This window comes from Chaetomium globosum, genomic scaffold, assembly GCF_000143365.1.
Source record: "Chaetomium globosum CBS 148.51 scaffold_1 genomic scaffold, whole genome shotgun sequence".
In the NCBI taxonomy this organism is placed as follows: Eukaryota; Fungi; Ascomycota; class Sordariomycetes; order Sordariales; family Chaetomiaceae; genus Chaetomium; species Chaetomium globosum.
Genome location: NT_165976.1, coordinates 5,161,496 through 5,169,977, shown reverse-complemented (window position 1 = coordinate 5,169,977; position 8,482 = coordinate 5,161,496). Strand labels below are relative to the sequence as shown.

Sequence of the window (8,482 nt, the reverse complement as noted above, 5' to 3'; positions counted from 1 at the left end):
GCCATCTCTTCGCTAGCCGGGGTACGGAACGGGGCCCTGTCCTCTGTCTTTGTCTTAAATCTTGTAAGAAGGTTGTGCTTTGAGTGATGCCTGCGATGACCTGACGACTGGGGCCGGGTGGCCGAGAGAGACTTCAATGACCGCGACGAGCCTGGCCTGCTGAGTTGGGGCATGTCAATCTCCAGGACCGCTGAGTGTCTGTTATTATCCCCCACCCGCCGCGTCGCTGGGATGGCCATCATGGGCGTAATCGCGTTCCTGGTGTCCTCAGCCTGTTCGGTGCGCTCCGATATGCTAGCCTCGTCGTCCATGCGCGGCCTGGCTGAGGCTGGCGAAGCCTTAACCGGCTGGCCCGCGTGAAAGATTGTAGGAAGGTAAGACTCATTGCCTGAATCGTCGGAGCCACTATCGTAACGGCGGTTGATGACGTTGAGGCAGGTTTTACAGACCCGGAGGGTACCTTGGACGCCAAACTTTTGGCCCGAGATGCTCGACGTGCATTTCGAGTCGAAGATGCAGCCACAAGTCCGGCAGTGGTGCTTGCGCCTGAAGGCAGTGAAGGGCGTGCCACAAAGGAAGCACTCTTTGCAGGTCTCATCGGCCATCCAGAATTCTTTACTCAGCACTTGCTTTCGCATCCGCTCTAGCCTTGCATTAACAACCTCAGGGGCACCTTCGTTAGTGGTGGTGCCTGGTATCCTCATGATGCCCGACTGCAGCATCTGTGGCCGTTCATTGTGCGTGAAGGAGTCATGATACACAGAGTTATGGGCCGAGGTACTGATGGGTGTCGCGGCGGCGCTGGGCTCCAACGATGACGATCTCGAATGGCTCCTGGTCCTAGTCGAAGTGATGCGGTCGATCACCGCAGGCTTTCGCATAGCGTCCAAAGGAGGGGGACGGGAAGTTGACGAGGAAGCGTGCGCTTCAGCCACAGGTTGGATGGGGCTTCGAGGCGTATCGGTGCTCCCGTCCATGCTGAGGGCATCCTCCCTTCTCGCTCGGCTCGGCAGCATTATTCGATCACCGGTTGCTACATTGTCTAAGCTTGGATTCCCCGAGAGGTTAGGACTCGGTGCTGTATCAGTTGGTCTGCTTATGCTTCTACGGCCTGCTGTTCGGCTGGGTAAGTCTTCCAAGCGGGCCGTCCCGCCCCGCGCGGCTTCCATATCCATAAGGCCCTGCACCGTGACCGGGGCAACGGAGGCGTTGGCGGTGGCCGGTGCCCCGGTCTTTGCAATCTTCGACAGGTTTTGGACACTAGTCGAAGGAGTTTTCGGGTTAGACGTAGTTGTAATGGAAGAGGCCTTGGAAGACTGTGGAGCAGTTGTCTGCGACTCGGAGGTCGGTATCCCAGAAGAGGATAATCCTGATGTTTGAATATCCGAAATAGTGCCAGACTCCATCGTTGAGACTGTAGCGCCGGTTTCTCCCTTCGGAAGGGGCGATGGCTTCGAGGCGCCGGCGGCCGTACTGATGCTCTTCCTAGAGGAGGCGCCATCTTGATTGCTGGTATCGTCCACCTCTTGCGTGGACCCCTTGCCTACGGCGCCGACGGCCTCCTTGAAACGTGTATACAACCCGCTTAGTCCCTGTTGGACAAGATCGCCGGTGGTCGATTTACTCTCGGAGGTAGGTAACGAGCCGGGGGGCGGGGCGAAGTCGTTAAAGGTGGTTAGAGCATCCGACTGGCTGGCCGATGTGTGGATCTTGTCGAGATTAAGGGAAAAGTGTTCCCTGTCGGCATGCGAAGATACCGAAAGCGAAGTGGTCGAGTCGCGGCGTGATCGTGAGTTTACGGGCGAAGGCGGCACCGATGGGCCGAGGGATGGTTGCCGAAGACCGCCAGTGCTGGTGCTAGCCATCGTACCGTACTTTGTTCAGGGCGCGATGGACGGGTGTTTTCAAAGCAGCCCGACTGATGGGAATCAAGGGCATGCTTTTGCGGTTGGGATCATGAATAGTTGGATTCGGGTGCTCTTGTTGTTGGGCGGGGCACAGGGTGCGGCGCGACTATGGGCATTCCGAAGGTCCAAATCGTGACTTGTTGGTGAAACGGAAGGAGAGACGGGTGATAGGGGTTTTTCGAGGCCTCGGGTCAAACCACAGGAAAATGGTATTGGTTTGGGAAATACAGACGGTTCCAGAAGCTTGTCCGAATGACTGGTTGCTCTTGAGTTCTCGATGCTTTGTCGGTGCCTTGTCAGCTTATCGGGCGTGTACCAGGGTGTCGTCACAAGCAGGGAACAGTAATCTCTACAAAAGATACAGGCTCTTTGTCGGTAGCTACCCCTGTATTTTGTTGTGATTCGAGGGGTCGAGGCACAATCGGGTCTCTTCCGCTAGCGGGTGGGGCAGTTGGGCATGGGCTGGCGGGGCTCTCATGTGACTTGGCGTCGGCAACACAACCCACATTTGCGCCCCCACGCTTAGCGAACGCGGACCCCAAATGCAGGAGGACGACAACGCGACCACCCGCCGTCCTGTCACGATATCACGAAATTTTTTGAGTAACGCTGTTTCATTGTCGATGAAAGGCCTATTTTACCGCAAACTCAAAAGCATTATGGTTTCTTTTTGTGGCGACTCACTCTAGCCTCGGATTCATGGCGACAACCATCTCTGGCATACAATTCATTCCAGCATCGACGACATTTCCCCGGCGATGAGATAGTGTATGACCATGACGAGGGCCAGTAGCGCTATCGCCCCGGAAGCATGTACTTCCTGGTCTCCCAGTCATCTCGCCAACGAGACAAGAATACCACGTCGATACTTCCAACCTCCTTCAGACCAGCGCAAGCTACTGGACCGGCCAGATGCCTGGTTTGTGACCGGCTTTCCCAATGTACCTCCAAGTGTGTTAGAGGATGTGAGGGAACACCATGTTAAGGAGCCTCGACCTCCGTCTCGGACGGAGCGAAACACACATTCCTCACAGCCCGTTTCGCCCGCTTCAGCTGGAAGGAAGGAAGCATTCTCATCACAGCCTGCATCCCCGACACGGAGCGCCGCATCACCTATCGAGCCCAAGGAAGTCCTGGACGATACCAAAGAAAGTAGTGATGAGGAGGAAGAAACGCCTAGCACCCCTATATCATGGTCGCTGTCTCCCTCGCGACACCTCGGTGGCCCACGTCCACAGGAGGAAGCAGAGCCGGATGTGCCTACAAGCACCACGAACCGACATCCATCTGTTCCGCGCAACTCTACGAGCCGCTGACAATAATCTGTCCCGGGCGAGATACTTAACGGAGTTCCCCCCCAGCGATAGCGCCGCATCTGAACTGGGGTTGGAGGTTAAGGTCCCCAAAGCTGTCACCGAAGTCCTGGCGCCGGTGAACCGAGAACCTGTCGCTGCTCTTGAACCCACCCCGCCTTCTGCGCAGATAATACCTTGCACCCATTACCGAGAAGGCCGATCTTGCCCAGGCACCGCAAGCGAAACGCCCCCGACGTTGGAAAGCCCCCGTTTACAGCAGCCCCGGTCCGGTTGAGGAGGGACACGCTCCGGGGTTAACAGTCCCGAAGGCCCGTACAGTTGTTTTACCTCAGCCGTCCAGTGCGATTGGTAGTCCGTCGTCCCCGGTACTGCCGCCGCTTCCCCATCCGCCCGCGGGTAGATTCTCTGTTGTGCCATCAACGGGGGATCAACCTATTCCGACGCCAGCGAACAGGCAGGAAGTTGTTGCTGCTACGCCGCAACCGGTAGCAACCGATCAGGCATTCAGCAATTCTACAGATAAACCGCCGCCAAACGGGCCTGCGTCGCAAGTTCCGTACACGGCCTTCATCGTGGCCTATCCAGATTACCGAGGCAGCCTTGGGACTTTCCTCCGGGCCGCCATGTGTATTTTACCGCTTCAAAAAGACAGAGCACTCCCCGAGTTTCTCTATGACGACTTTATTCGAGTATTCTCAACCGACTTCCTCAAATACATCGGCAGTTTAGACGAGAATACCCGCCCCCTTTCGGCGATCCAGTTCTACAACGAGCACGTGTCGAGGCCTCTTTACACCAAATGCGTTCTTACTAAGGACAACATAAACGACGTTACCGAAAAATATCCGGAGGAATCCCGTGCCATTCAGCAAACCCTCGAAAAGTCAGAAGCCCGTAGGCGGCCAACACGACAACTACCAGGCAAGATGGCAGCTGACAAGCATATGGTGCAATTGCCGCCCGCCCCGATGGACACAAGTCATCCTCTGCCGCAAAATGTACTCCCTAGTTCGGCCTCGGTAATAAACCACGATGCCGTGACCCGGGAAACTTCGCCACATACGGCGTCCATCCATCCCACCGTGCCAATGCTGCCGTTGCAGGAGCACCGAGAGACCGATGCGCCGGTGACAGCTAGCCGGAACGTTTCCGGAAGTTCTTCAGTCCATCGGCACCGGGCCCAAGCCGAAATACCGGCCATCTTGACAGCCACCTCTCCCAGCGGACTCGAGGTTTTGCGGACTCAGGTCGACTCTTCACCGCCACGCACCAGACCTTCACCTCCGCCAAAGGTAACCAAAATCAACTTACCGGTAGCCAGCACCCTTCCTGGCAATATGCTCTCTCAGATCAGCCACCCCGATAGCATACCGGAAACGGTATTGAAGCGCAAAGCTGCGCCCAGAGCTTCTGTAGGATCGTCGGCTCCGGAACCCGGTGGCGAGTTCAAGCGGCAAAGAACGGCGACGAAAGATGTAGACAAGAGGGCTCTCCGGTTTAGGAAGTTTTTGATACAAAAGAGGACGCAGAGCTCCGCCCCCGAACAGTCGACACCACCATAGTCGAAATACCGGGAGACATGTTGGTTGCATTGAACTGGCTAGGTTGTGGATGAATTGATAATGACTCGATACCCATGTGTAGGGGGCGGGGGCGGGGCTGGGCGTGGAGGGGGGATAACAATATAATATAACGAATGGCGGGATTCATAGCTCCATTGTTTGAAAGGATCAATGTCAAGGCGGGTCGGTATGCCTTACACAATCACTCCTGATAACACAGTACAATACCATACTAGGAATGTGGCATGGCATATCTCGCTCTTCGGTATCGGGGTATCATTCCATGTCGTTGGGCTATCTCAACAAGAGACTAGTTATCTCCTGCATCCCTACCTCATTCCGCTTCGGCTTCCTGGGCTTTCCGCTTAGCCTCCTCTTCCGGGGTCATTGTGCGTAGCTGGAGCGCATGGATCCCGCCCTCTTGGGCCAGCTCATCTTTCAGCAAGGAGTAGACGAGCCGGTGTCTCGCGGCTTGCATCTTCGATTGGAAACTCTCGGATGTGATGATGACTCGGAAGTGCGTCTCCTTGGACGTGACACCCTGCATGGGCTCGTGGTGTGCGTGGAGGTGCGAGTCGTTGTGGATGTCGAGGGTGGTGGGCTTGAGGGCGGCGGTGATCTGAGCAAAACGGGTCAGTCTCGGTCCGTTTCGGTGTTGATCGGGAAACGGGCAAACGAGCCCCGACATACCTTTTGCCTGATGGCGTCCTCAATCGGAGTTTGTGACGCCATTGTAGAGAACCTGAGCGGCCTGGCGGCTCTTGCGAAGCCAAAGGCAGCTTGGCGCAACATAGGTAGGGCAGGATCCTCGGGCCTTGCGTCGACTTGAACGGTGGGCAGCTCACCAAAAACGAATCGGAATGTGGTCCACAGAAGTTCGTCAGCAACTGCAGGCGCTGGAAATCAATCCGCTGGCAGCCGCCGTGGGGCACTCTACTGGGTAGCTGGCCAGGTCCCAGCGGCATGATCCTTGTCGTTGCATCGGCCGCAGGAGCGCTGGGACGACGGCCCAGGAGATCTCCACGCACCCATGACACCTGTGACCCCACCTCAGAGGCGCGCCAGTACCCTGGCTCAAACGAGAAAACTCACCGTCGGTTTTCAAAGTTTGGTTCCAGGTTTGTTATCCGCATCGCCATCCCGCACTCGGAATCCCTGCTCCACAACCCCAGCATCCCAAACCCGATTTGTCGGCTAGCGGTCTTTCACCGGGCAAAGAAGTAGGATGCGTCCCGGACTCGGCATCAGAAACATCAGAAAGCCGTGGCGCTCGCCGTTGTTGTCAGATGTTTAGACCCCTGTAATACCTATTACGCTTCCAGTCCTTACAGCTCAATTGTTACAGCTTTACCGGCCGTCTCCGTTTTACCACATCCCGCCCCGTCCCACCTTGTCTTCCGGCAGCACTCTAACGAGGTGCGCGAGTGACACACCTTTAAAAGCTGATCGGCAACCCCCTGCCTCAACCTGGCGTTTCGGATCTCCTGTGTTATGTCCTTCGCTTTCTCCCTCGCCAGGAGCTTTGGTCACCGGCTACCCGCTGCTCTACCACACCCCTTCCTCCGTCCCTTGTGTATGAATAGGTATAGGTCTACCGGTGGAAGGATGGCGTCAACATTACCGAGACTGCCTGTATTCGAGGCTATCGCCCGCCATGACCCGAACTCGATCGCCGTTATCCACTCGAACAGCGGGCGCCGGTTCCGATATGGGGAGTTGCTGGGCGATGTCTGCAAAGTTCGAAACCGTCTGTATGAGACCGCCGGGAGGGACGACATGGATGGCGAACGTATTGCGTTTCTGGTCGAGAACAGCTACGACTATGTGGGTAAGCCAATCACTGCCCGCCCTCGAACTTCGAAACCCCTCCTGCTTGTCGAGTTCACTCTCCATCATACCGGCATGTGCTGACAAGGGTTTCTAAAAGTGACCCTCCTCGCTATTCTTGCAGCCAAGTCGATCGCAGTACCCCTATCCCCGGCTTTCCCCGCGCCAGAACTGCAGTACATCCTCAACCACAGCGAGGCCTTGATGCTTTTATCTTCGGCAAAGTTCGCTTCAAAGGCGGGGGACGTATTAAAAGCCGAGTTGGACGTCGAGCCTGCCTACCTTCAGTTGGATAAGTTCCAGGGGAATGGGGTACATGAGAAGGTCACTCTGGATAGGTCCTCCGCTGGGGCTGCCGGGATGATGCTCTACACATCTGGGACCACAAATCGACCGGTAAGACCCGTTATCTCGGTAGACGAAGCTTGAATCACATGCTGACTCCCTCTCACAGAAAGGCGTCCTACTCCCCCAATCTGTCATGACAGCGCAAGCCAAATCGCTACTCCAAGCGTGGGAGTACTCCCCCTCCGACCACCTCCTCCACGTCCTCCCGCTCCACCACATCCACGGCACTATCAACGCCATCTTCACCCCCCTCTTCGCTGGCAGCACAATCGAGTTTCTCTTCCCCTTCAACGCCGACGCCGTCTGGCGGCGCTTTGCCGCGCCCTTCCTCACGCCAGACCAGACCCACAACTCCGACTCCCCACACCACCAACACCGCAAGATCACCTTCTTCACCGCCGTCCCGACCATCTACGCCCGGCTGCTTACCACCCACCGGGCCCTCCCGCTGGACATGCAGAGCGCCACGCGCACCGCCATCTCGCCAGCCAACCTGCGGCTTGCCATCTCCGGGTCCGCCGCGCTTCCCACCCCGACCAAGCGCGCGTGGTCCGACCTCAGCGGCGGCAACGTGCTGCTCGAGCGGTTCGGCATGACCGAGGTCGGGATGGCGCTCAGCTGCGGGCTGGCGGTGGCGGACCGGGCCGACGGCGCGGTGGGGTGGCCGCTGCCGGGCGTAGAAGCGCGGCTCGTCGACGTGGACACGCACCAGGTGATCGAGCGGGGCGCGGAGCGCGACCGCGACGGCCGCGAGCGCGTCGGCGAGATCCAGCTGCGCGGCGCCACCATCTTCGCCGAGTATTGGCGCAACCCGGAGGCCACGGCCAAGGAGTTCGTCGACTCCAAGGACGGCCGCGGCCAGTGGTTCAAGACGGGCGATGTGGCCGTGCGCCGTGCCGTCGACGGCGCCGGCCGCTCCACCTCCCCCACCCAGCGCGACTGGGCCCGCGGTGACCACTTGTACTTCATCCTGGGCCGGCGCAGCGCCGACATCATCAAGAGCGGCGGCGAGAAGGTGTCGGCCCTCGAGGTGGAGCGCGAGATGCTCGCGCTGCCGCAGGTCGCTGAGGTGGCCGTGCTGGCCGTGCCCAGCGGGAAGTGGGGGCAGAAGGTCGGCGCCGTGGTCATCGTCGACCGCGAGCACGTGCCCGACGGCCGCTGGTCGCCGCTCGAGATGCGCCGCGCGCTCAAGGGCCGCCTGGCCAGCTACAAGATCCCGCAGGTGCTGAAAGTGGTGGACCATATCCCGAGGAATGCTATGGGGAAGATTAACAAGAAGCTGCTGGTCAAGGAGATCTTTCAGGATGAGTTCAGCGGGGACGAGCTCTAAGAGTCTGTTTTTTAGACCCGGGAAAAAGCATTCGGGAGAAGGGCATCATCTATCTTCTGGTTTGTCCTCGGCAAGTGGATAGAGGACAGCATCGTCATTAGATCGCTGGTTCAGCGGGCGAGCATACATTGTACAACAAGTGTTAGACTTAGAGAGAGGCCTTGGGATAGCGTCACTGGGACCTATTGGGTC

The 8,482-nt window shown here is 57.9% G+C and overlaps 4 protein-coding genes across 4 annotated transcripts in view; 2 read left to right on the top strand and 2 right to left on the bottom strand.

Annotated features, from left to right (window-relative positions):
• CHGG_01680 (uncharacterized protein) overlaps positions 1–1,865 on the bottom strand; it is a gene marked incomplete at both ends in the record, with an annotated part of 7,733 nt that extends 5,868 nt beyond the window's left edge. Inside the window, one exon of the mRNA XM_001220900.1 lies at positions 142–1,865. Coding sequence (XP_001220901.1) covers positions 142–1,865 — 1,724 coding nt within the window. The remainder of the gene's footprint in view (positions 1–141) is intronic.
• Positions 1,866–2,846: 981 nt separating this feature from the next.
• Positions 2,847–4,785, top strand: CHGG_01679 (uncharacterized protein; the record flags this gene model as incomplete). Its single annotated transcript, XM_001220899.1, has 2 exons — positions 2,847–2,858; positions 3,415–4,785. 2 exons carry the CDS (start codon positions 2,847–2,849, stop codon positions 4,783–4,785), a joined length of 1,383 nt encoding a protein of 460 aa, XP_001220900.1.
• A 334-nt stretch (positions 4,786–5,119) lies between these two features.
• CHGG_01678 (uncharacterized protein) lies at positions 5,120–5,517 on the bottom strand (the record flags this gene model as incomplete). The annotated part of the gene is made up of 2 exons (XM_001220898.1): positions 5,120–5,404; positions 5,476–5,517. 2 exons carry the CDS (start codon positions 5,515–5,517, stop codon positions 5,120–5,122), a joined length of 327 nt encoding a protein of 108 aa, XP_001220899.1.
• Positions 5,518–6,390: 873 nt separating this feature from the next.
• On the top strand, positions 6,391–8,290 carry CHGG_01677 (uncharacterized protein; the record flags this gene model as incomplete). Its single annotated transcript, XM_001220897.1, has 3 exons — positions 6,391–6,613; positions 6,713–7,008; positions 7,067–8,290. The coding sequence occupies 3 exons, from the start codon at positions 6,391–6,393 to the stop codon at positions 8,288–8,290; spliced, it is 1,743 nt and encodes a 580-aa protein (XP_001220898.1).
• Positions 8,291–8,482: the final 192 nt, after the last annotated feature.